General features: G+C 41.2%; 2 protein-coding genes across 2 annotated transcripts in view; one reads left to right on the forward strand and one right to left on the reverse strand.

Moving 5' to 3' along the window:
- KCND2 (potassium voltage-gated channel subfamily D member 2) overlaps nucleotides 1-4,975 on the forward strand; it is a gene marked incomplete at both ends in the record, with an annotated part of 275,317 nt that extends 270,342 nt beyond the window's left edge. Inside the window, 2 exons of the mRNA XM_084272244.1 lie at nucleotides 2,252-2,499; nucleotides 4,798-4,975. Of these exons, the coding sequence (XP_084128370.1) occupies nucleotides 2,252-2,499; nucleotides 4,798-4,975 (426 nt within the window). The remainder of the gene's footprint in view (nucleotides 1-2,251; nucleotides 2,500-4,797) is intronic.
- Nucleotides 4,976-12,608: 7,633 nt separating this feature from the next.
- The window catches only part of TSPAN12 (tetraspanin 12), a 47,057-nt gene continuing 31,907 nt past the window's right edge, over nucleotides 12,609-27,758 (reverse strand). The window contains exons 6-8 of the mRNA XM_084263476.1: nucleotides 25,105-25,212; nucleotides 20,972-21,115; nucleotides 12,609-14,302 (exon numbers count right to left, since the gene is read on the reverse strand). Coding sequence (XP_084119602.1) covers nucleotides 13,997-14,302; nucleotides 20,972-21,115; nucleotides 25,105-25,212 — 558 coding nt within the window. The 3' untranslated portion in view covers nucleotides 12,609-13,996. The remainder of the gene's footprint in view (nucleotides 14,303-20,971; nucleotides 21,116-25,104; nucleotides 25,213-27,758) is intronic.

The following is a 27,758-nucleotide window of genomic DNA, read 5'->3' on the forward strand; positions in this document are numbered from 1 at the left end:
CTTCAATCGTAATCATGAAATATGTAAGCTTTCCTCTTATATTTTCCTCTTTTTTTAATTTTTTTTAAAGTATAAATCTATAAAGCAAGTCTTACCTTGTTTCCTATATTTACATACAATCTAGTTTTCTTTTTGCATTGTTTGTTGGGTCCTGCTACTGGCACTGATGTTTGTATAACATGTGAAGAGAAAAATGTTCCAAGTTGTATTCTGCAACTGCCTGGTCAGAACTGCATGTTCCTAAAATTTTCATGGGAACTTGAAATTTTGGGCCCTCAGCTTGTGGAAGCTGGCAAGTTGCTGGTTCATTGTATAACAGCGGCAGTGAGGTGCCATCTTAGCCCCTCATCATCCTTTCCAGTAATGTTTGGTGTAAGCATCAGCCCAGAGGGTGTTAAGCAAGGGCATAGTTCCTCTTTTTTGGCACTTTAAAGTTAATAGGATAAGATCTCTTCCACTCTGAAAAATGCAGCTTGGACAATGCTATGGAATTCTGTGGAGATTACCTTAATAATGAAAATAATTGCAGGGAAAGTTATATTTTACAGACTACTTTTAGCTGATTTAAGAACAGTTAATTAATAAGTATAACCAAATCTATTAACTTGAGCAATTATACTGTTTCACAATGTTTCCAGTCTGTATTAAAAGTTCACTCAGTAACCCCCGTTAATGGACCCTACAAATTGAATTCTTCTTGGCTGCTCCATAAAAGTTTTAGGAAGCTCGAAATGACTTTTAATCGGAAAAGTAGCAGAGCTCTTGGCAAACGTACCACAAGCCACCAAGCGTAATCTAAGGATGGCGATTAGGTCATTTTTCTCTCTGAATTTCCTGTCCACTGCGTGGATTGCATTCAAAGTCTTGATTGTGACTGACATATGCCTTACAAAAGTCAATTTTCAAGTGAGTTTTTTCTTTCCATATCACTTTAAATCATCATTCTTCCACACCACTCAATTCCACACAGTTATGTCTGAGTGAAGAGGAAATAACAATAATTTGCCTATGAATGTGTTTCCATTTGTCACAAACACTTGATACTCTACTTAAAAGATTTTGCTACATGTTTTATGTTAGCACTGTACTATAACTCTCCTGGAAAACATCACCACCTTTCCAATTAGTGCATTGTTCTTTAGGGGGAGAATATTTTTTCTCATTCTAATACATGAAAATATAACAGGCTAAAGAATTTTAACTGAATGAGACTGAGCAGAGCATAAAACAACCCTGACCATGCTCCCTAAACCATTCCCAGGATATTTAGACTGTTTCCAACAGTAACTGGAAAGATTTTTTTATTAAAAAAAAAAAAAAAAAGAGGTCTTCTCAAACTGTACATGAACATACCTCTCTTAGCTGGGCTGCTACTTTAAAATTACTGTAAAAATTCTTTTTTTCCCCTTTTTTTTTCTTCCACTGCTCTTTTCCCCACCAGCTCTTTCACACATCAAGAATAAGTGAAAATCATGGCTGTGTGTGAAACACTCCCTGATCACCTACTGAGTCAATATGAACCAGCCATTTGCTTGAATTTGGATTCAGCTCTGTGCTGGGATGAAGCAAAGATTGCATGAATAAAGACTGCTTCATTTAATAAACGCTTGGTCTCCACAACTGCTTTCGATAAATCTACCTACAGTAATTAGGAACTTTTCAGATGCTTTCAAATAGCTGTCTTGTCTCCTCTAATCGAAACTTCTATTTAACCAAATCTTTGTCTTCTTCATAGATGCATACCTCAAAACACACTGGTTTCAGATCCTGATTTCTAACATGTAATTCAAAAGGAAGCTTTATAAACTCATCTGGGAAATATTTATGAATTTTACTTTTATTATAGTTCTATATAATAAATCTTTTTTATTTCCAAGTGACATTTAGAGCATTTACATAAGCACCACTTGCAATTTTATTAATAAGCATAATCCTCTATTTTGTGGCACTTCATAGATTACACAGATATTTATAATGCAAACTACATTACAATCATGTGCTCTTTCACCAAATAATTTGGATTAACATTTTCTTATTTAGAGCTCTGAGCGTTTTGTTCCAGCGTTTACATTTGTATTGGTATTCAGCCCAGGCTAATATGGGCTAAACACTATAATCAAGAATAAGCTGTATGACTTTCCCAGTTTATTCAGTTGTGCAATTTAAGCCTTTAAACAATGATGATTAATGCATTCGCTCTAATTATCTTTCTGTGTGCGCTTTGTCCCTTCGTTGGATTCCTCTGGGCTAGAATCATGAGTTTGTGGACGAGCAAGTCTATGAAGAGAGCTGTATGGAGGTTTCTACAGTCAACAGACCCCCCAGCCACAGCCCCTCTCTCTCGTCTCAACAAGGTGTTACCAGCACTTGCTGCTCACGAAGACATAAAAAGACTTACCGTATCCCGAACACCACCATCACTGGCAGCCGTCCAGGCAGCGTACAAGAGCTCAGCACCATCCAGATCAGATGTGTGGAGAGGACGCCTCTGTCTAACAGGTACTTCACACATGTCGGTCCCTTCCTCTGTTAGAGAAGAGATGTAGAGGTGCTGTGTGGCCTCTGCAGACAGGCCGTGGGGCTAATGACAAAGCTCAAGTAGTCATCCAAAAACGGATGCTAGTACTGAAACATCCTGAGCTTAGTTTGCTCCAAGCTTAACCACCAGGACCCCCAACAGGACAGGTTGGCCATGAGCCAGCAGTGTGCCCTGGTGGCTAAGAGAGCCAATGGGATCCTGGGGTGCATCAAAAGGAGTGTGGCCAGTAGGTCAAAGGAGGTGATCCTCCCCCTCTACTCTGTCCTGGAGTATTGTATCCAGTCCTGGGCTCTTTGGTATAACAAAGACAGGGATCTCCTGGAAAGAGTCCAGAGGAGGGCTATAAAGATGATTAAGGGTCTGGAGCATCTCCCCTGTGAGGCAAGGCTGAAGGAACTGGGGCTGTTCAGCCTGGATAGAAGAAGGCTAAGAAGGGATCTTCTTAATGTTTATAAATATCTTAAATGTGGGAGGCAGAGGAAAGTAACCAGCCTCTTTTCAGTGGTCTATGGAGACAGGACAAGGGGCAGTGGCTGCAAGTTGGAGCACAGGAAGTTCTGCACCAACATGCAGAAGAACTTTTTCACAGTGAGGGTGACAGAGCCCTGGGACAGGCTGCCCAGGGGGGTTGTGGAGTCTCCTTCTCTGGAGATATTCAAGACCCATCTGGATGCCTACCTGCGCATTCTGTCCTAAGGAACCTTCTTTAGCAGGGGGTTTGGACTTGATCTCTGGAGGTCCCTTCCAACCCCTACAATTCTGTGATACTGTGAAAATCTCTGTGTGAGATACGGACTCTATAAAGTTTCTCTCTATCCATTTCTGCCCTCCCCAGAAACTACTGCGTACTAGTTGCTGTGCAGGGACCCCGAATTAAATAGAGCACTAAGTATTATATACCATGGAAAAACACATCAACTAGAGAAATGTAGCCCAGGAAAGTATGTGAGTATGCAATTTGGGTATGGGAGATGAGCAAGTGGGCATGGAAAGAAAGGTCTGTCCCTCCTTGTTCTACTGGTTTGGTTCAGAGGCACAGGACGAATGAGACTTCCTCGCATTTCCACAGAGCAGGGAAATAAAACAGAGTCCTGAGCATAACAGTCATGAAAAAGACTCTTACAAGTAAATAAAATAAAAAAGAAATGGATAAGAAACATAGATTTCCTGGTTTGAGGAGTTATTACAAAAGCGAGGAAAGTACAATTTAAGTGTCTATAATTTACTGAACGCCTCTGTACTTGCACAAATAAACCATTTGGTGTTCAGGTATGTTCGAACATCACCTCTGAAAACACAGCAAGTGTCTCAGGAGACTCAGAAGTGATTTCTATTGAACTCAAACATGCCGCCATTTAAAAAAAGAAGTGTTTTCAGCAATAGTTGCTATAGAGATTGTCTTGTTAAGTTACATTTTGAGTAGCTGGCTTTGCGTAGTTACTAGGCTTGGATTTCACTTCTGCGAACAATCCAGCAGCTTGTAGCTACTGAGGGTTTTCAGCTGTTGTGCAAGGAGACCTCCCAGCCAACACAAAGCTCCAAACAGTCTTAGCTTTTCAGGAAAACCTCTACCTGGATCCATCCTTTTCTCTGCTAGAGGATTACTTATGCTTCCAGCCACAGAGTAAGTAAAAACAGAAAGCACCAGCTTTGTGCTTAAAAAAACCCCAAAGCGAAAAAACATGAGCAGAAAATTCCAGGCTCACCTCAAAGCAGTCCAGGTTTTACAAGTTTGTTATGATGCTGAGGTACTGCAGCAGCTCCACAAACATGCTAACTCAACCTTAATTAATGCCTATATTCCTGTGCCATACTGTTGGGGATACAGCACTGTGCCGTACTGTTGGGGACAGAGGATATATAAAATGTTCTTAAATAGGCATGGCATGGAGGGATCTGTAGGAGACTAGGACTGCCCTTTAGTTTACCCTTTCCTGCCCGCACAAGTCACCTGGCTCTGCTACATTTGCTCAAATGCTTCTCCTGTTCAGAACCACTTGGAAGGTTGACTAAGAAACTTTTAGAAGTGCTAAAATGGTGGGGGAGAAGGGAGAAAAGGGGCTTGTCCCTGGATATAGCTGCCATGGACCACCTACTGCTGGGGTACAGGGTGGTGGGTTGGTGCTGCTCTGCTCCTCTGAGCTCTCTTAACAGGGCAGGATGGCGGCGGCTGGCTGCAGGAGTGGAACTGGGAACGCAAGAGGTTTGTGGTAGGGAGGGTCTTCTTTCTTCATGGGTTTTTTTGTTTCTCCCTCCAGCCGTTCCAGCTTAAATGCCAAAGTGGAAGAGTGCGTTAAACTAAACTGTGAGCAGCCTTACGTCACTACAGCAATAATTAGCATCCCGACACCTCCAGTCACCACACCCGAAGGAGACGATAGGCCAGAGTCTCCCGAGTACTCGGGAGGAAACATTGTCAGAGTATCTGCTTTATAAAACAAGGAATTATTTATAAATTAGCATAAAGACCGCTTGCAGGCTGAGCTCGAGCAGTGAGAAACAAGACGCGAGGAACGAGAGAGCCGACAAACGACAACAACGCCCCTTGACGTGTGCGCCAGTGGCCGCAGAGCGAGAAGTTCGGGAGACACAAAACACTTTGTGGGTTTCGGTGTCGTAGCGTGTGAACCAAAAGGAGTTTCTTACCCCCCTTCTCCGATCTGACGTGCGGTGGAATCTTCTGTGACCATCCTGACTTAACTCTATGAGCACAATGAAATGTCCCCATTGATGCTTCTTCTTATCATGAGAGCTCTTTTTAGAAAAAAAAAAACAAAAACAAAAACCCCGAAAAGACGCAAAACAAACAAAAAAATAGAAACAACCCCGTGTTCCTGCTGAATGCAAAGCGACGAGGAACATTTTGATAACGTGTCTCTTTTTTTTTTCTTTTCCTGTTAATAAACCACAAACTTGTTGAGAAACTATCGAAAAAATGAAAGAAAAAAAAAAAAACCCTCATATGAAATATGTTTGTACTGACTGAAAGAACTACAACCACAATGCATGCTGAAATTATTTGGAGCTGTGATCTCAGTTTACTTTTGTTGTTTTTTTTCAGATTAGGCATGATAAAATATTACTGTAGAAAGGGGCATTTCCGTGCACTTACAACAAGCTGATTGTTAATGTTCCATGGTAGCTGTACAAATAACTTCCCTTTGAAAAATGCAGTATTTCTTACTCAGACACTCATTAGTGAACTAAAGGTGTTCAGTTAGTTCAATATTTACTATTGTTTTATCTTGCTTCCTAGGTACTGTTACAACTGCAATAAGTCATTGTACACCTGTTGTATCAGGAATCAGGATTTCTTTTTTTAAGGTGTCTTACACAACTCATCTACACTATAAACTTCTAACTGCAAACATCTAAATACTCTTAGAGCCAAACATCTAAATACTCTTACAGCCAAACCACACACCACAAATGCACTATTCAGGCATTGTTCTTTCCGTCCACTGTCCTCTATTTCTACAGCAGTTTGTTGTCTACTCCAACGTTACTGTACTGTTTGGGATCCCGAGGTTACCAATGAATCCACATAGTCCTTTCTTCTGTAGACATCTTGTCTACTACTCTATTTTCAGAACAAACCTCTCATCCCAAGAGATGTACTCTTGCAGGATCAATCCTTTTTGAATTAAAATTAAAACAAAGGTAGGTGTTTTTAGGATCAGCTAACACTTCGCTCCAAACCTTCCTTGTTGACATTCTGTAGCATCCAGAGGACTGGCTGTGCTGGAAGACACCAAAAGACATTCACTAAAAAAAAAGATGGCTAAATTCTTTTTGCAATTATCTGTAAACTCACATCCTAAAATTTGTTTGAGAATTTATATCATGTAAAGATATTTAATTACCTAAGAACACTGATAGAATAATGGAGTGGGTCACAAAGCTATGATAATATAATTTATTTCAATTAGAATTTACCGATATGGCTGGGCCTAAATGCTAATATGAAGGCTTTTCTAGTTAAGGCTTTTTGGCTTCATTTTTAAACAACATTGATAATACCAGAAACCTTTCTAATAAAAAAGTGTCATTTTTCTTCATGAGAGTGCATTAGGAGATGTATCATAATGCTTCCTATATACATGACATACCATACATCATATGCATCAAATATACATGGGATATGTGCATATCAATACATACATATATACATCAAAAACACTGGATCAGAAATAATTGCATGTCTGCAAAATAAAATATGCATATAAATCAAAAGGCTCAGTGCATTAGACGCCATTACAATAAACAATTAACACAGTTATTTAATAGTTTGAGTAGTGTATGTTTCAGTACAGTATTTGCTAGCATTCTACTGACCGAAAATTTACATTGAGAGAAAACACCCACTAAAAACTGAAACTTGCTGATGATACACTTTTTACTGCACACAAATACTGGTCTTTCTCTCTACCTGTCAACAGAGGTTGAAGAGTAGATGACGGACTATCATGCTACAGTATATACACTGGTATACAACAACGCCACTATGCTAGGATTAAACTGAAGTGCATAATGCCACGCATCACTCTTTTATCATTCACTTATCCGGAAGCTTGGTTAATTTGCAACTAACTTCCCACATTTTCTGCAAATCAGAGTGACTTACTCATTGCAAACTGAGCTGCTACACTTCTTCCAAACCTTAGCAGAGAGCAGAGGCAGCCCTCGGCCCAGAGGAGCGCTCCCTCTGAGGAGCTCCGCGGGGGATGATTCTCTGAGGTCGCCCTCCTCTCTTCCACCCTGCTGCAAAATTGCAGCGGATCTGCTGAAGCTGGCGGGGTACCTAAGTTTTAAGGGGGTTTTCAAAGAGGGGCGGAACGGACTCGAGAGTTTTTATTTACATCCTACATGGTTACTCATGAAAACAACGGCTTAGTCCCCACCTTTTGGCCAAACAATTACCGATACACGAACTGCCTTGATTATCAGCAACCTGCAACATGCCACATGGTACTTCTCCACCTGTTATTTCAGGTAAACACTGTAAAAAGGCAGTTACCAAGCCCACTTTGGGACAGACCATGAACAACCCAGGAAACTACTGACTCCCATCAGGTCACGTGTCTCTTAATGATCCCTTCATTCCCTTTTTCATATGGACTAAAAAGAATGCACTACAGCAATACACTTGCATAACAGTTGTACCCCCGAAGCAACTTGTACTTTTGTTTTGAAAATGCAGCTTATGGAATAATTTTGCAGAATTCCAGTCCTGTCTCCTACTTCCACTTGTCACATGCAAAATCGTTAATTTATTCGGAATTTGGGAAATACACATTCTTTTGGTGTTTTAGGTGATTTAAATGCTGTTTTTGGTAGTGAATGACTGTCGATGACTGTGTAAAATGCATCTGTACTGTACATGAAATGTAATTATTTCTGTGTATCATACAAAGAAACCGAGGTTGTTGTTTTGACAGTTTTGTTTGACAGTCATATATCGTATTTCAGAAGGCAGCATAATACATGCGTTATGCTGAATAAATAGACATTTGAGGAATATTTAAATAAAACATCTGCATGCTTGAATGGGTCAACCTGGTTTTGCAATAACTTATTCATGGAACTTCCCCTCCCACACACCCCCCAATAAGACTGAAGGAATACTAAATTTAAGGGTAGATGAGGTGCGTAGGGATATGGTTTAGCATTGGACAGGAACAGTTGGACTTGATGATCTTAAAAGTCTTTTCCAACCTAGTGCTTCTGTGATTCAGGGCTACAAATGTCCCTGAAGTTAATTCAATACAAGCCTTGGTCACATCTAAACCATACCAGATCCACCAAGACCAGGATGCCACAGCAGCCCTCCTCCTGTGTGAGCAGCCATCGCCTTTCCCATCCCTGCCTGTAGCAGCAGGGAAATCTGGGGCGTTAAATTACTTAGAGCAATATCTATCTGTACTTTTAAATCAATATATGTCCAGGTATGGACCACTCTACTGAACCCCCCAGGCTACAAAGCCATCCCCAAACCTGACATCAAATTCTCTCGATAAAAGATTAGCTCACGGGTGAGATCAAACTCCTGCAGGGTGGAACAACACGCTGGGCATCACTCATCGCCGCTGCATCACAGGTCTGCTGTGTGTGCCATAGCACAGACATGCAGGACAGCCCCCTCTGCCAAGAGCTTGCTGCTCTAGGGGTGGGAAGGGGGGTGAGAGGTAAAAGCAATACCTGCCTGGGAACCACCCCAGGGCGATTTTAAGGAGAACCACTGTCCACCTGTAAAATAGCTATTGAAGACAACCTGGAAGCATACAGTTTATGTTTTAAGGTTTTTGGATACACTTGCTGTGGAAACACACTGGCTGAGTGGAGAAGGCTTTCACAGACGAGAACACGAAGCAACCTCAACTGCTTGCAGGGAGAAGGGTGGCTTTCAGAGAGGAAACGGCTCTGGAAGAGGATACATTAGTGAAACAAGAGGATCATAAAGTTTTGGGCAGGGAGGGTGCTTAGGAGGTCGCATGCTCTCTTTCCCGCATCTGGGCCCCACCAGGGCTTTATTTTCCCATCGACTATGGAAACATCCAAAGTTTTTCAGATGTTCTGGAATAGCAATCAGCTGTGGGGATCTGTAAATGTGCATCTGAAAGAGCAGTCAGGAGTGAGTAACATATTTAGACTGACAAAGACTGCAGGATATCCTTCATTACCTGGATGGCTTAGAGTCTTACCTACTTGCATAATCTATTTATCTCCTTTTAAGGTACCTTTTTCCACATTATCTATGTACAAGAAACTTCTCAAGGTGGAAGAGTGTCAAGTAAAAAGCAAGTAGATGCATAAAAATTCTGATGTATTTAGGACATCCCAATTTTTTTAAAAGAAATGCAGTCAATCATACACAAGTTTTTCAGTTTTTAGATACAATCTCACTCCAATAATAGCAATTTGTATGAATTAAACATAACACTTTTGTGATAAAAACTTCAAAAACTATTTGAAAATCGCTGTGGCCCTCATATTTAACTGTATAGTTGCTGGGACCACCAGCCTTTCTTCTTGTTAGCATTTATTCTTTGTCATTTCCCCTGGTATTTATGGGTTACTTTTACAAAACAAACTGTTACAAAGAACAGGAAACATAAGTTGCATTTCTTCTAGGAAGTCTTGTCGTAACACCTGCTGGCACAGGAATCAGTATCTTGTCCAAAGCCATGGGGAATACACCCCATAAAAGCATCCCCATGCTCCTAAGTTGTGACTGCATGGTGCAAACCTTGCTCAGCCCCACAGCTGCAGGCACTGCACCACACACTCGAAGCAAGTCCTTAGGCCCAACAGAAACACCTGACGCAGGCAGGGGAAGGGGTGACCCATTTTCTAACACTGATGTTCTCCTCCACACAGAGAGATCAGTGAAAAAAATGTTAAGGAGCAGGTCCTGTAGTAGGTTGTTGCAACAAGAAAGATTTAGCTCATTACAGTTGATGCTGCAGAGAGGAAAGAACTCACCACTCCTCTCCTCCAGGTACTCCCGCAAAACTGAGGGAAAAAGGAAATAAAAGGAAGCAGCAGTTTTCACTGCTGCAAGCATCTCTAAATGTTCCCCTCTTGCCAAGCAGCTTCTCTCCTAGATATATATTTCCTAAAGCTCTACAGGAAAATAACAGGCTCACAGCAGCCTAGTCAATCCATTTTACGGCTTGTTGAACGAGCCCTACCTATAAAAAAATACAGGGATACCTCATAGCCTGAGCACACTGGAAGAAACAAGTTTGAAAACATTCCAATTTACATCCGAGACCTATTTTGGGAGATACAGTTAGATACTCAAAATAGAAGTTTTTCACAGGACACTTCTCAGTAGTCCTTACAGGAAAAGGGAACACTTGTATCATTCCTGACATGCGGGCCTTTCCCCTAATGAAACTAACTCCATCCTGAGTGCAGAGCAGCTCAGGATTTGGGTTGTCCACTACTGTGGGTGTCCACAAACACTGGTCTAGGTGGTTGGTCCTGGCCATGGTTTTACCCAGCCAGCAGCTAAGTCCCCTGCTGCTTGCCACTCCCTCTCTCACTTCACTCCATCCCACCGCCCTCCCTGCAGTGGGATGAGGAAGAGAATCAGAAGAGTAGAAGTGATAAAACTCATGGGTTGAGATAAAGGCAGTTTAACAGGTAAAGAAAAAGCTGGGCTTGCAAGCAAAGTGAGACAATGAATTCATTCCCCACCTCCTGTGGGCAGGCAGACCTTCAGCCATCTCCAGGAGAGCAGGGCTCCATCATGTGTAATGGTTACTCGGGAAGATGAACACCATCTCTCTGAACATCCCCTTCTTTCTTCTCCCCCAGCTCTATATGCTGAGTATGAGACCATATGATATGGGTTATCCCTGTAGTAAGCTGCGGTCAGCTGTCCTGGCTGTGTCCCCTTCCAACTCCTTGTGCACCCCAGCCTACCCACTGGCAGGGAGGACAGTGTGGCCCAGTCTTAAAGTCCTTGGCTCTGTGTATCTGTGTAAGCACTGCTCAGCAGTAAGGAAAACATCCCTGTTATGAACACAAAATTGAGCAGATCCCAAGGTATCTGCAGACCCTGTCCTTCTGGGGTCTGTTGTTTCTCAGGGTGCCTTTAACACCTTGCTTGCTTTTTACTCCAGGGACTTGCAACCCCCACAAGAACCAAAGGTGTACCTCCATCACTGGATACACCCCCCATAGGAGCAGTCCCTGGGCTCAAGCAGAGATGTTTTACCAATCCCCACCTTGACCACAGATATTCCAACATGATTTGTCACTGTACAGCTCTAGCCCCTTCTGTCAAAGTCACATCTGGGCTATATAAATACCGTTCCTCAATGCTTTGGTAGGAGGATACAAGCCTACATCCAAACATTGTTGGATTTCAGGAAACCCTAACAAAGGACATCACCACTCCAGAAGCAACCTTTGTCCCTGATCTGCACTGGTTCACCCTTTCAGACAGCTCTACTCCTGCTCTTACAATAACCTGACTACACCTAAGGGTAGTGCTTCCTCACACTTACGGAGCCTAAAACCAGATGACCAGAGCTGTCAGTATCTCCAATTCTAGCTACGGACTTCTCAAAGAACTCTCCCTAGCCTGGCACGCTGCATTGGTTCCTTCATGAGGTCAGACTTGGACATGAGAAGATACACAGGCAAGCTCACTGGTAGCTTGGAGAGTCCTCATATGGGAGTACTTGGACAGCTGAAGCATAGCTGAGAGTGCTTCCAGAGACACTCCTTGGGTAAAACTTCATCAGGATTTCCTGGGCTAAGGGCAGAACTTCCTCCTGCCCTTTCTGACATTACTTCGGGTGAAACTCCCACATCCAGCTGAGTGTAGCTGTGTACATGTAACACAATCTACACTCAGAACTTTCCACAACCTGTGGTTTGCTTGGCTTTTTTGCCTTTTTGTTGCTGCTGTTCTTAAAAACACTGGAAAAAACCCAACGATGGCTCGATCATCTGTGTAGCATCACAAGTCTTCTGTAGCACCCCCAAATCCAGAGCTGGTCTGCATCCAGTCTCAGACACTTGCTTTTTTCCTACCTTGGAACCTCACCCTGAGCTGCAGAAACACTGCCCAGGTGCTTAGCTTAGATGGAAAGGATGGAAGCCTACACTATTGCTGGGTACAAGGCTTCCCAAACAGCACAAGAGAAAGCATCTCTGACAAACATACTCCAACAAAATTTTGGGAAAGTCTATCCCTTAGACTTTTTCTTACCTCACAAAGTAAGCATTACCATTTCTGTAGGAGAGGTACAAAAGCAGGAAGGTAATCATGCTTGCAACAGCACCCATGAAATAATTACACCTACACGTAGGCTGCTGAAAAACAAACAACAGCCCACAGAACTGAAGAGCTTAATTTCACAAGCCCTTAAGAAGCTCTCTCAGAAGCAATAAAAAAGGAAAATGAAATTTGCAATTAAGTTATTCCATGACACAGTAAGTGGCATGGGTAAAGAAGGGTTGAACTAACTCACACTAGCAAGATGACCCTCCCAGCTCCCACCCAAAGCAGTCACACTCCAGGACTTCAAAAGTACAAAAGCCATTATGGAATTTAAGACAAAAGTAATTTTATTGTCTACCAAATCACACCTTGTGTTTTTTTTCTTTTACAAATTCCAAAAACAAATGAAAGAATTTTTAAAATGTACTATTATGTAAAATCCCATTTGCCACAAACTACTGTACTCGGTGGAACAAATATATATTTCAGGAGCGTGGCCAGCTGTAAAAATAATCCTATGAAATAAACATTGTTCATAAAAATACAGTAAAATGCACTTTTCCCACCTCAATAAATACATTTTAAGGCTGTTTCCAGTTGGCATTTTTAAGCCACTAGAGAGCTCTTAATGAAGATGCTGCCAAAGTATAATTTCTCCTTACGTACTTTTACAACTATTGCAATAGCATCCAGAACTGTGAGCGTTTTCCTTGTAGTCTTTTGTTTCTAGCTTCAGGGGAATCACAGACAGGAGAAAAGATTTATCTATAAAAATGTGCTACTCCTATATTGATTCCCATTTTGGTTTTCTTTCTTTTCTTTTTTACTAAGAAATAGTCCACAGAACAAACTGTTTTAAAGAGGAATTCTCCAGAATTACTCAAATTTCAGTCTACTGTCCAGAGTCATAGTTTCTGTTTTAATCCCTGTTTAATATATTTAAAATTAAAAATTAAACAGTTGTGTTAGCTAAAAATAGAAGTTTTAGAACATCTTCAACAACAGCTAAGATAAAGGTTTTGTTAGAAAACAGAAAATCTTGCCCTTTCTACAAATCTTGCAAATTTTTAAATCCAAGTGTTGACTTGAATTGCAGTTGTTCTTTCCATGCACACAAACACACAATTATATACACACAGATCCCTGATTAAGAAAGCTTCCAAAATGGCTTATTAAAAATGTAAAAGTCAATTTCTGCTGAAGTCACATTTTGTTTGTTCAAAGCACAGACGTTTCTTCACAAGAAGAGTACTGCTCTTCCTTTCCCGTGATGCTTCCTTAGAGGTGCTGTCCTTCTACCTGTGAATGAATCAGGATCTCACACATCACATGGCTTGCGACAATCTGATTCTGTGATCTAGTCTAGGTGATCCTGCTCTGGCAGGAAGGTTGGACTAGATGATCCTTCGAGGTCCCTTCCAACTCCTAAGGTTCTGTGATCCTGACTCTGAGTAAGTTACGTTCCCTGTGCCCAGTCAATGAGTGCCTGTTAAAGAACAAACAAGCAAGAAAACAAAACCAACTGTTTCACGGCTCTTCAAAGGCTGACAGGCTTATCCTGCTTTCTGTGCAGGACTCCTCCCTCTGCTTCCATTCATCAGCTGTTTTCCTGAAGCATAAGGCGACTGGCGTATCTGGCACCCTTGGTGGAACAGAATAAACAGCAACAACAAAACCCAATTAAAACCCTTCCAGACTTCTCAGACGCACTGCACCGCCTATAGCTCTTCCATTTCAAAGTGTGTATTAAAGCTGTCTGCCATGGACGTGTGTTCAAAGATCCTTGTCAGGCTTGGTTTCAGTAGCTCCATGGAATGACAGGACAGCTGCTGCGAGGTGTCGCTCTTCAGGGCCATGATCTGATCTGTCCCAGGATCCCTTCTGTCGTAGTACAGAGCCCACAGCAGAGTGATAGTGAGGATCATAGCCAGGATCTGCGTCACTCCGATGGAGATCCCTAGGAATCTCAGCACTTGCAACTGCTTTGTCCCCCTCAAAAAAGTGTACATTTTTTTACCACATCCCTACAAAACAAAAACAGATTTTAAAAAAAAAAAGTTAGTCAATATCATTTGGCTTGCAGTTCCCAAGGTTTAGCTCATACTACCAAGTGCTGGCTTTTCTGGCTTCCCAAAATTTCTCTTTCACCTCAATTATAGTTTAACCCATATGGCAGCCAAAACAACCACACAGCTGTTCATTCCCTCCCCGCCTCCCAGTGGGATGGGGAAAAGAAGCAAAAGGGGGGGGGGGAAGTAAAAAAGGGAGAAATAAAAAGGTAAACTTGTGGTTTGAGACAGAGACAATTAAGGCAGTTTAATAAGACAGAAAAAATAATTCAATAACAATAAAAAGTAATAATAGAATATACAAAACAAGTGATACCTAGCATAATGGCTCATCAACCAAAGCCAATGCTCAGCTTGTTCCCAAGCCAAAGCTTGTTCCAGGCCTGCTAGCCTGCCTCTCAGTTGCACACAGAGCGTGATGTCATACGGTACGGAATATGTCTTTGGCCAGTTTGGGTCAACTGCCCTGGCTGGGACCCCTCCCAGCTTCTTAGGTGACCCCCACTTTTTCTTTCACAGGGCAGTACAAGAAGCTGAAGAGTCCTTGACTTCCTGGCAACAACTAAAACATCAGTGTGTTACCAACATTATTCTCATCCTAATTCCCCAGCACTGTGCCAGCTGTTAGAAAGAATATTGACTCTATCTCAGCCAAAACCAAGACAATCTCCTTCGAAAAACACCTTGAAAAATGTTTCCCTACTTTTTAATCACTTCCACAATGGCATCTTTAAGTTTTCTTGTGCACTGAAAGTTTACTGCACATAACAAGCTCCAAGAGATCCGTGCTACTCTTCAATTCACAAATCAAAGTGATCTCAGTTCCTATCAACCATCACTGATTTTTTTCAAGAAACTCAACTGGTTTTCCAAAGGTTTAAAAGCCATTAAATCCTCTTAATCATCTTGCTTCTCTCCTTAAATTGCAGATCCTCAAGGCTGACAATTATTTTAAACTGTTTAAGAGCTTTTCTAAAAATACCACCACAATCTGAAGTTAAAACAATATTCTACAGACCTACATAACCTCATGTTTTCTTCCCGCCTCTTCTTTTTTAGTATTTTATCTGGAGTTATTATATGCCAGTTTATTAGTTCCACAGAAAGTCCCTAGGGAGTAGAAAAATCATTACATTCCAGACATCATCTGAGTAAGGAGCAAACAGAATAACCTTTAACAGAGGACTTCTGACAAGTTTCCAGAACGCAGTGGGTACAAACAGATTTACTTAGTACTCCGGAGTAATAATCCCACACGTACGTGGCATTACTCTTGCTTTTCATTCTTGAATTAGAAGCATCTGCCCATTGCAAAAAGCATATCCACTTGTGTAAGCTACACTCCCCCCACCTTCCCTACCCGTAGACTGTATTTTCAAATTACCTGGCTTAATTTCTGATCTGAATGTAGAAACTTCTGTGTCAATTATTATCATGGCATTAAACCAAGAGCCAGTTTTATCTTGTGTTTTGTGCTGGTCAGATGCTACTTAAAGCACAGTCCCAAAGTCTTTGAAGACACCCTTGGTTATTCACCCAGAACAATAAATAAATATTGTGTCAACTCCAAGTGGTTGTTACTAGGAGGGAACACTGAAGGTGGCATTGTGAAAAATACCAGAGATATTTAGCAGTTCAAAACCAAGCTGGTTGAACATAGTGGTTTCCACACCTTTTCCCCTGCTGTACACCATCTTTGGCTGCAGCAGGTCCACGGCTGTTCCCCAGGCTGACTGAGGTTACCTACTGCTCTGAAGCAGTGCAAGTACCAGCACACATCCCACTGACAATTATGTTAATGCAGACAGCGAGGGTGAGCTTGAAAGTCACCTCACTGTTTTACTGCCTTGATTTATGTCATTAACCACTTTGAGAGCAGCTGTAACAACCCACCCCACATCAGGCTCTGCACAAACCCAGGCAGGCCACTAGACCCTGCTCCAAACTGCTACTCCACATGCTGTATTAGGATGATGGTCAGGTGCACCTCCTTACCATTGAGCAGATGCAAATACAAAGCAATTATTTAAAGAATAATAAGTACTATTATTATTTCCACATAAAAGGTCTGACGAACAAAATAACATGTTAAAACATCATAAGTTGATGTTCCCTAAAATAGAAATTTAGAAAGAGTAGCTGCTCCTTGACTCCTCAGCTTTTTCCAATCCACCAGCACACACTCCAGAGTTTGCTTACGAGGACAAGTAATTACTGTACAAGGCTTCAGGAAAGCTCCAAAGCCCTCATAAGGCAGCAAAGATACCTGGATACTGGCTCTAAGAACTACTCCACAACAGTGCATACACAAGCTACAGTGCTTGCTGTTCAGAAAAGGTGATGCCCTGTCTTAGAAAAGGTAAAATTATCAAGAGAAGGCCCTGAGCTATGCTAGGCCATTCTTAGTCTCTGTTCTAAACTTCACAGACCTTCACAGAATAAAAAAATCAAAGGAATGCAGGCACCAAGGAAAAACTCAGAGTAATAATCTGGATGGGATAACACTACGAGCGCCAAAAGGTCCCAACAGAAGACACCAGAAACCCTCTTCAGAGGGGATGATTTTTGGTTTACATCTTTGTTACAGCTTTTCTATGATAAGAAAGCAATTGATCCAAGAGACACAATCTGAAGACAGGCTGTGATAAATAACAGCTTTCAATCAAACTGAAATTCATACCGAAGTCCACAGATTCTCATTTAGGTTCTAAATAAAAAAAAATCTTATACTACAGAACAATTGTACCAGCACAAGTTAAAGGATCTCAACATCTTTGTTCTATTCATCATTTCAGTGTGTCATTTTTGAAACATTATTTAGACAGAAAAAGGAATAGATGTGGAAGTCTGAAAAGAATAAAAACACAACTAAAACCCCACTGTAGCAAGGGCACCGTAGTTGAACTTGAAGAACAAAAATTCTCACGAGGGTGCCTTTGGTTTTTTTCCTCAATTAGAAGACAGTGTTCTAATTATACTACTTTCCAAATTTGGTTTTAATTACAGAGAAACTGGCTGCATTTTAATAGTTCTGATAACTTTAAGGGATGAAGGTACATGCTGGTCACAATTTAAAAATGCTCAACCACAGCAGTATTCAAATTCAGTTCATCTGTTGCCTAGAGGAAACATCCATTAACTGAGAGCAATAACATTAATGTCTACATCTCCTGCAGTACAGACACATAACTGAGACAAATTATGCCCAATCTAGATAGACTGCCTCCCTCCATTTAATGATGTTCTTACAGTTCTGCTCTAATACGCGTTGAAAATCAGGTCCAAAAATGAGAGATATCCAGCCACCTCAGTTATCCTCACATTCATACGTTTTATTTCTGCTTATGTGACACATGGATAGTTGGTAGCCTGCAATTAAAGAGCAGATAAATATACGTTCCTCAGCAAAAGTAAAAATTGGTCTCTAAACAGGGGGTTCTTGTTGATGACTCAAAAACCGCATAAGACTTTGCGGCGATCACTCAATCAGCTTCAAACTCTGACAGAGCTTTGGATTAAAGGCCCAATTCATATTTATCACAAAGGCCGTTTTACATCTTCAGCCTTAAAATGGAAACAAAGCATATACTTCTGGCTTACTGCAGTATCATAGAATAAGGACCAGATCTTAAGTGAGGCATATCTAAGAGTAGAAAAGATAACCCATCGGTGTGTTCAACAGATCTGTTTGTATACTCACCAACACATAGAAGCTCACTCAGTGTTCCAAGCATGCTACAGAACAAAAGAAAAAATACTACCAACCATTTAATTTGGGCTCCAGTTTCGGATCACAAGACTGGCAGAGCTCCCCTTGTCCTCAGGCCGGAACAAACCTCTGAGGTCACACTGCCATGTGATGCACCCCCTCACAACGAAGTTCTTTCTAAGGTTAGCCTGTTCCATGTACCGCACCAAAGGTCAAGACCGTCAGAATAAAGGCAGCGATTCCTACCAATGATACCTCCAGACAGAGCTATAAGCACACCACGTTTCTTTCTAAAATAATTATATTGCAAAGGATTCCAACTTAAGACTACAGAAAGCTCCAAGGTCCCAGCAGAAAACTGCAGCACAACTACAACAGAACATTTTAATCAATCCCAGTCAAATCAAACTCCTGTTCTCTGAAGTACTGCAAAGATTTTTTCTGGAGTACCAGAATGGACTTGTGAAGCATTTACATAAGCCAATATTAGGCCAGCAAGTCTCCCTCTATGAAATTTTATTTTGAATCACTTTCTAAAAAAGCCTTTCACTTTCAATTCCCCAAAGCAGAAGTCAAACAGATTAGCAAAACCTTAGCTGTTTTTGCATGATACTGATAAACACGTTAGCAAGTATACTGAACAAGGCTGCGAGACAACCCACAGGAAAGCACCATGGCAAAAAAATCCCAACAGATGTTTTGCCAACTGAATAATGTACATATCTCAAAAAGAAACAGAGTATTTTTGTGGCAGGTAAAACAGAAAATAACCTGTCCCTTTTTGGAACAGATACCACAGCAGAAAACCAAAAATAAATTTTTGCTAAGAGCAAATGCAAATCCATCCAAAGTGCTCTGGAGGATGGTAGGGGAAGAAATAGAAGGTTTATTTTAGAAAAAAACCCAGGCAGCCTTTCTTTTTATCAAGTGAGTCTCAACAGAGCCCTTATGTTCTACATCATCAAGATCTTTGGCTAATGATTTTATCCAAGTAGAACCGAAAGGACCTGAACATACAGGATATGGCTGCGGGAATGAAATGTTACCAGAAGAGGGGAGATGAGAAAAACCTTGCAGTTTTGGCAAGACACTACAGTGACCAGTACTCCCTCTTGGAAATTTCTGAGCTCAAAAAATAGTTTTAGCTTTTTACTGAGTGACACTGCTTGCATACTCTTTCACATAAGCAGGAAGGATGCTCAAGGCAAATAGATATTCTGCAGCTTCCACACATGTACACTCCTTGAGGGCTACCTAAGGCAAAGGGGGGCTGTATGGTATCCATACTGGCAACACTGTTACAAAAAACAGCCATTGTTGCAGAGTGAGCCACAGGGTTGGATCTTCACGAATGTGCAAGAGAATGGCAGGCCCCAGAAGCAGCCTGAGTGGCTTTCCCATTCAGGAGACTTCCCAAGTGTAACCAGCAGCGCTGCAAGCCTTGCTGTAAGACAGGAGCAGCTCTACAAGGAGCTGGTGGAAAGAAAATGGGCTCTGCCACCGTCTTTTAGGTTACCCAGCACAGACTGGCCGTCTGAGGCACCTGCCTTTTGGCAGCTCTACCTTTCTCTCTTCTGAGAGGATGCATGCCAGGCCTACAGCAGATTTCTCAAAGTCAAGAACAGATCCTATAATTTCTGCTCAGAGAATCACTGCTATACAGATCTAGCAAGTCATTCCATTTCAGTCATGCCATTTCCCCACAATTTAATTGTATTCTGGCAATAGCTAATATTCATCTTGGCTTGTTTATATAGTGAATCTCCCCTGCTTCAGAGGTCTCTCTCCACAACTTAGGAACACAAGGCACGTAAGAGATCCTTGTAGGAAAGAGTCTTGAACAGCAGCAGTAAGATTGGAACAAGATAAAATGGTTCTTTGGGTGCTCTTCTATAACGCAGACTTGCACTGTCCATTAGAGAAGTGTTCATCCTGCAGCATCTGAAAGTACATTTCTCAGGCCTGTCCTCTTTCCTATGCACTCCCTATTACTCTTAAAGCAAACAAATGTACACACCTCTTCTCAGACCCTCTTAACTACTTGACTGAGACATGCTTTTTGCTGTTAATGGACCACCTGGACTGTTGGTCATTCTGACACTACTGAATGCACAATTAAAGCTCTTCAGACATCTGTTAGCATGGGGCAGGTGGGGGGTGGGGAAGATGGGCAGCAGAGCAGTCCCCAGGCAAAGGTGACTTGAGACCACATTTTTGTGAGAACACTTAAAATGAGTTTTGGTAAAGAGTAGGTTTCCTGGTTTCTATAATTTTCACCCTAAGAACTGTAACCACTGGCTACTATGATCTTCTCCCTTAGCCACTTTGAACTCAAACAGGTCCCCTCTGCTTTTAAGACTTTTTTAAAAAATTCTTTTACAATAATCATCCTACTGTATTGTATTAGAGAAAGAGCATTTTCAGACAAAGTTCCTACACATGCTCATAGCAGAGGAACTGAATTGTGTGCCTCCTTGCATAAGCCCTGTTAACAAGAGAGTTCTCATTTTCCAAAGGACTTCTCAAAAGCATCTTTCACCACACATACATTACCACAGCCCTCATTACCACAGAGTAAGTAGAATTTCTCTTAGCTTGGCAAGCTGCAGACATTACACCAAAACACTTTTTTTTTTTTTAACTAGAACAAATTTAAACTCCAACCTAACTAACATGAACCAAAAGCATCTCTCAGATTTTAAGTGCATTGCTACCTTACTTACAGGTAGAGTGGTTGGGTGGGTTCTTTCTCCACTTCTCCTCCCCACCCAAACATAAATATCCAACAACACTTCTGAAAAAACACATTTAACTCTACAAACCTGTCTACTGCACTGTAAGTGATGAGTTTGGGAAATAACTGGATCAGGAGGAATGTACAAAGCCTTCTGAAACATCCACATTTTTCTTCTTACCTCCTGATAAAGGTCACTGAGATCTTCATGATGTGCCTGCTTAGAGCATCCTGGGAACTCTCTGACACAACAGGAGTCAGGTGGCCAGTCCATCTCTGTCATTTCCAGCCAGTCTGTGAAGTACACCACCCCACAACATTTAAACTGCAAAGGAAGGATTAGCCAAGATCAGCAATAATGATGCTACTTCTTCATAACAGTATGTCATTGTCCTGGTTTCAGCAGGGATAGAGTTAATTTTCTTCCCAATAGCTGGTATAGTGCTGAGTTTTGGATTCAGTATGAAAATAATGTTGATAACAGTGACATTTTAGTTGTTGCTAAGCAGTGTTTTGAATTAAGTCCAGGACTTTTCAGCTCCCCATGCCTTGACAGCAGGGAGGCATAAGCCTTCTTCAGGAGTTACACATGATGCTGGCAGCTGGGACAGCTGACCCAAACTGCCCAAATGGATATTCTGTATCAAATAATGTCATGATCAGTATATGAGGTGGGGTAAGTTTTCCAGGGAAGGCTGTGGCTCAGGAACTAGTTGAACATCTATCAGAGGGTGCTAAGTAACTGCTGTGCATCACTTTTTTTGTATATTCTTCTATCATTATTATTCTCTTCCTTTTCTGTCCTATTAAACTGTTCTTCTGTCAAGCCACAAGTTTTTCTTCTTTTTTGATTCTCTGCCCCATCTCACTGTGGGGAGCAGGGAGTGAAAGGCTGAGTGGCTGGTTTAGATGCCACCACGTTAAACCACAACAGTCAAACAACTTAAATTCCTATTAGCAAGTTTCAAAATGTTTACACAGAGCTAAAATATCTACACGAGCTTACACACATCGTCTTCTGCTGTACTTTGACATAAAATCAACGTGAAATATGTAACATAATGACCAATGAATACCTCAGAAGCAGCCAACGATACTGCTCTGCCCTTTAAATCCCGACTGGTCCCTCAAAGCATGCTTCACAGAAATTGCCCTACCCTGTAATTCTGTTATCCTGACCACAAGAAACCAATTTCATGCCAAAAGGGTGACTAATGAACAACTACACCTGCAGCTGAAGAATGTAATAGGTAATTATGATTAAGGTCTCGTTAATGAGGATTGTTCCTGCAAGGCTACAACTATGGACACATCTGTGGAAATCCACTTGAGAAAAAGCATAGATTTATCTGAACATAGAAAAAAAAAAACAAACAAAAAAGGAAACAAAACAACAACAACAACAACAACAAAAAAAAACAACAGATGAAAGAAAGTGAGCAAACAGGTATAGAAATCACAAGTGCTGTAAGGAAAAAAGGAAAACGGAAGGAGGAGATAGCACACTAAAATAAACACTACAACAGAATCAACCATAAAAGTAGGAAGCCAGGCTGCTAAGCAGATGAGCTGTAATTGGCTATAAAAACCACCAGGACTAACAACCTGTCTTCTCCTCTGCAAAGCACACCGAGAGATTTAAAGCCAAACGACGAGCCTGCCACATTCCTGGCTGCTTTCACATAAAAAAGGGCTGAAGCAGCCACATTAGATTTTCTTCGGCATTGGATAGGGACTTGATATGACTGAAAAAAAATGCCTTGCTGCAGGATCAAGATGCTGCTTTTTTCTGTCTGGATGTTCTCCAGTACCAGCCTGAGTGCTTGTAATTCATCACCTGGTTCCTTTGACCTGTGGGCTTGGGTACACGGGAGCATTTGCCTCCCCTTTATTTGCTTGAGAGCCAGAGTCCTGTATGGCACTCCTCGGTCACAATCAAGGAGGTCAGTGCCCAGACACCACGTTAGCACACACCTTACCTTGACTTCATCAGTCCTCTTACAAATCTCAATTCTTCCTTTTTCATCCCAGTATTTATGCTTCTGTTTTTATCAGTGTGTTAGTCAAATTCCACCCAACACTGGACTTTCTAAGGAAAGCTCAGAGTTTGGCTCCTCATTGTAATTGCAAAGACAACCTCATTAAATACAATTTTTCTAATCTCAAATCTTTTCTTCCTCCCCACCCAGTTCTTCCTTCCTGACTTCAACTGACCCTTCTCCCTTGGCATACCCACAACTCTGATATTAGACCAGTAAGAGGTCTGGGGAAAAAAAAAAATACACTTCCCATCTCTCAGATTTTAAAATATACAGAAGAAAGAGGACAAAGCTGTTCAGGGCTGAATCTTTGGGAACAATATTTTAACTACAAATTTCTGACTTCGGCAAAAAATTCCAACGCTGAAGGAGGAAGGGCCCCAAGTAAACTGCACATTCAGACACAGAGCACATACCAGGTTCACACATCTACTGCCTGAGTAGACAAAATAAAAATGGGAGCCCACCAATTACCCATGAGCTGTAAAAAAGGCTTCTCAGTTCACTTCAAGCTTCCCTCAAATCATTCTTCCAGTCAAAGATGGAATATAGGAAATCACAGAACGTGTAAGGTTGGAAGGGAGGTTTGGAGGTCATCTAGTCCAACCCCCTGCACTAAGCAGGGACATGACTAGATCAGGTTGCTCAGAGCCCCATCAAGCCTGACCTTGAATATTTCCAGGGATGGGGCCTCCACTATGTCTCTAGGCAACCTCTTCCCGTGATCTATCAACCTCATATTGAAGAACTTTCTCCTAATATCCAACCTAAATCTCCCTTTTTTTGAATTTAAAACTGTTACCCCTCATCCTCCTACTACATGCCCTCGTGAACAGTTCTTTCCCAGCTTTCTTCTAGGCACTTTTCAGGTACTGGAAGGCCACTATAAGGTCTCCCCCCAAGCCTTCTCTTCTCTGAGATGAACAAATCCATCAGTCTCAGCCTGTCTTCATGGTGCTCCAGCCCTTTGGCCGTTTTTATAGCCTTCCTCTGGACACACTCCAACAAGTCCCTGTCCTCATATTGAGAGCTCCAAAGCTGGACACAGTATTCCAAGTGAGGTCTCACCAGAGCAGAGTAGAGGGGCAGAATCACCTCTCTCAATCTGCTGGCCACTGATCTATCTTCTAAAAGGAACTGGAAGAGTTAAGGCCTAGTTTAAGTTTTATTATTAACATTCATATCAAAACCAGCTATTACGACAACACTGCAATAAACAGGAGGGCAAGAGGCAGTTTTTAATTCAATCATTAAAAGTAGGATAAAGTATCAGCTCTATTCAGAGAAATAGAGACTATTTGATTATGTTATCCAGAACAGACACAAACACTGCCTGCCTATGGAGGAATCACTCTTTCACAGAGCACTTCCTGGGTCTGGGGAGTGGAAGGGGGTGTTTAACCTCATGTAGTCCTCACTCTTTCTTTCAGGTTGTAGTATAAATATAGACTAACAAGTGCTGCCAGGAAATGTTTAAACAAACAGGAAATCTGTGCAACAATGATAGATTTCAACATTTCAACAAGGGCAGCACAATGACAGGCATTTAAAGAGTTCTCTTCCTGCACGTGAATCACATTTGGAGTTAATGGGTTTTACCTAGGGCAATTTCATGCTTTTGTAGCATAATAGTTCATTCTTTAAAAACAGTTCTGAATTTTAGTAGGCCAGAGGGCAAAGCTGTGAATACACAAGGCAGCTTTTTGGTTTGTTGCCTCCACCCACCCTGGTCAAAGGACATAAAACTCTTCATCACTTTCTCTAACCTCAGCCAAAGAGATAGTATTGGTATCCTTTTGGAAACTTCCTTTCCTACTAAATAGGAATGAATATCTTCACCATGACAGCTCCATGAAAGGAACTGTATTAACAGCACACAGGAAGGAGAACAGAGTTTAATATAAAATGAGCATATGGAAAGGTTGATTTTAGTTTACCTACAGAATTTTAATTTTATACACACCATATTCTTAAATGTTACAATGCTTGAAGGTGCTGGTGTCCTAACCTTACTGGCAAAGGAGAAGACAGTGTTAGCAATTTAACAGAATGTAGTATCATTTGGGTTTGGTACTGTAGTGCCTTTAGGGCCTATGAAACCTCTACAGAGAGCTGGATATCAAGTGATGTTAGAAGACCCAATCACAACACAGAGTTTCACAAGAAATGGACTTGCACTTACTTTTTCACTTTAAAATAAACTTTCTCCCTTAGGAGACAAGTGACATTTACTGAGTATGTATTACTTCAGCTCATTAATTAACTGTCATCTTACCTCTCTCTGGAAGAAATTCCAAGCATGGGTCAGCCACTGGTACCTTGGTAGGCCGTAATTGGTCATTCTGGCTTTCAGCGTGATCATATCAGACCACTGCACTGGAACCTGCAGCACGGAAAGAAAAGTGATTCATACAACAGAAAGCTGAGAAATTAGCAGTTGGCTTGTGGCTCTAAACCCAGAACTTCCATCTGAGAACTTCCCAGTGCAATGACTAAAATAACTCTGTGATCAAGTATAACAGGGAAACAGGCGTGTCGATTTTTATGGCAAATTTATAGAAAATTTAGTAGTCTTCATTAAAACATCAGGAAAAAGGGTTTTGTAGCCTTTGCTTACAAATTAACGTACACTGGAAAAGGAGCTGTGCTTTGAAGAGATTCAGAGTTAGTTTGGTGCAATTTGATTATTTTATTGCAAGATTTATTATTTTTAATCCGAGACAGAATTTGAACCAGCCCCATCCAAGTCATACAAGGATGGCATTTGCCTGCCTCAGTTTAGGCACCTACCTCTCTGATGTTATCTTAATAAACAGGCAACAATAAAGGGCAATTCATCTCAGGGTAAGTATTATAAACAGAGCTGATGAATCATTCCCTGAAGTCTCAAATTACTTCACAGTATAAGGTGACCAATTTAGGTTTAAATGTCTGACATCTATATATATAAAAAATTCATAATTGAGATGAATTCTACCCTGAGAGTCTTTTCAGTAGCTTTCTAGCTTTGCCTGGAGTCCTGCATGCAGCTATCGTGAGTGGTCTTGATTTCTTGATTCTTGCTCAAGAATGGTAACAACAAAATTTAGACCATGGCACCCTAAGAACTTTTCACACACACTCTCAAGCTTGCAAATCTTATCCTCTGAAAGAAAGATTCTAGAAGTACTCTTTCAAATCTAACTACTTAGAAACGAGGAGCTGGTGCTCTCGATTGTCAGCTTATGACCCTCAGTGAGCAATCTGTTAGAAACAACAGAAACAAGTTACAAGGCACCTGGCATACAACGGAGTCAAGAAATTAACTTCTGCTCAGCAGCACAAATTTCAATGTGCCATACTAAAACAAGGAGCTGAAGGCACTGCAGTTGCCCTTCTAGGCATACACATCATTCATGCTGAGTTTTGCCTTGTTCCCATTAGCCTTAATATCCTGGTGAAAGAAATCACAATTGCAATACAGGCTTTCATTTGGAGCGTGGGTGAGCCCAGCTACTTTAGCATCTGTGAATTAGCTATCCTGTTCAATTTGAAGTGAACAGTAAGGGCATTTTACAAATAGCAATAAATGTTTATCTAAGGGAAACAAAAAGAAGAGGTCACAATGCAGCTGAAGGAGCCTGGTCCTTGTCATGCTAGACACTCTACAAAAATACAGGGACAATCACTGCCTGCCTGACCTCGTAATCCAAATACCAGCAGTGATGAAATATCATCAAGTGTTCCTAAGTTATACTACTATTTTGATGACCTGGTAAAACTTCATGATTATGAATATATTAATAATATCTCAGAAATTTAACACACCTTTCACTTACCATGATATTTATTTCTTAAGCTATAAAGCATTGAACTCACAACTGTTCACATGAGGAATGTTAGTAGTAGTGTGTTAAAAGAACACTATCACACAATATTTTTACTGCAAACATTTACACTGGTCACTATAATAAAATAATTTGGGTTTGTACTCAATGCATTTCTCTTTACTGCACTGAAAGTTAGCACTCTGCTTTCTTTGGATAATATTTGCTATTGCTGCAGTTAAGCTCATATTTGCTAGACTTTTTTTATCTGGAGTTGAATACAGTCCAAGGTTACACACAAAACACAAGGCATCCAACTTTTATGAAAACAATGGAAAGCAGGAAAAGAAATCAAGTGAGAGAAGGAAATTAAAAGCAAGTAAAAAAAAAAGCCTAAGCCCCACTGTAGAAAGGCAACTTGAATTCTGGAGCTAAGGAGGGATGCTGGAATCCGTATGTGTGACTGCTCCAAAAATGCCAACACATCAAATAAACTACATTGATGTATCTATTAAATATCTTCCCATCAGCTCAAGCATGCAGCAGTGCACAGTAATACCCTGAGATGCACCTCTCTGACTATAACCAGCAGTTTCATGTAGCGGGTAGACACACAAAAACCAGATATGCTGGTTTGATTTTAGTGTAAGTTCTGTAAAGTTCAGTTTGCTGCTGAGATCTACTTATTCATTATTATTTTTCTAATGAGTCTCAAGACTTGACCGATGCCCAAGTAAGCTGAGAACCCACACTGGCTTTTCAATCTTGTGGGTGGAATAAATTAGTCATGAGGCACACTTCACGCTGAGAGCTATCATGAGCTGGAAGGAAAATTGTTTATACAAGGACTCTTACAGCAACTTGTCCACACGCCAAGGAGAGCCCATATTGGATCAGCAGAGGCAGTTATGCCTCCGTGACATTCTTCACCCCATCTCCCACCCACCTACACTAATGCCAACTGATTCTTTGAAACTCACCAGGGGCTCGTGTGATTTCATGCTACTCTGAAACCAGCATGACATGAAGTCACCCCTGTGGGTATATAAGAAGGAGTTATCTCTGTCAAGCACAATAGGAGAAAACACACTCTAGGGAAGCCACCTGGACAGGTATGAAATAA

Source organism: Gallinula chloropus, assembly GCF_964237585.1.
Source record: "Gallinula chloropus genome assembly, chromosome: 1".
Classification (NCBI taxonomy): Eukaryota; Metazoa; Chordata; class Aves; order Gruiformes; family Rallidae; genus Gallinula; species Gallinula chloropus.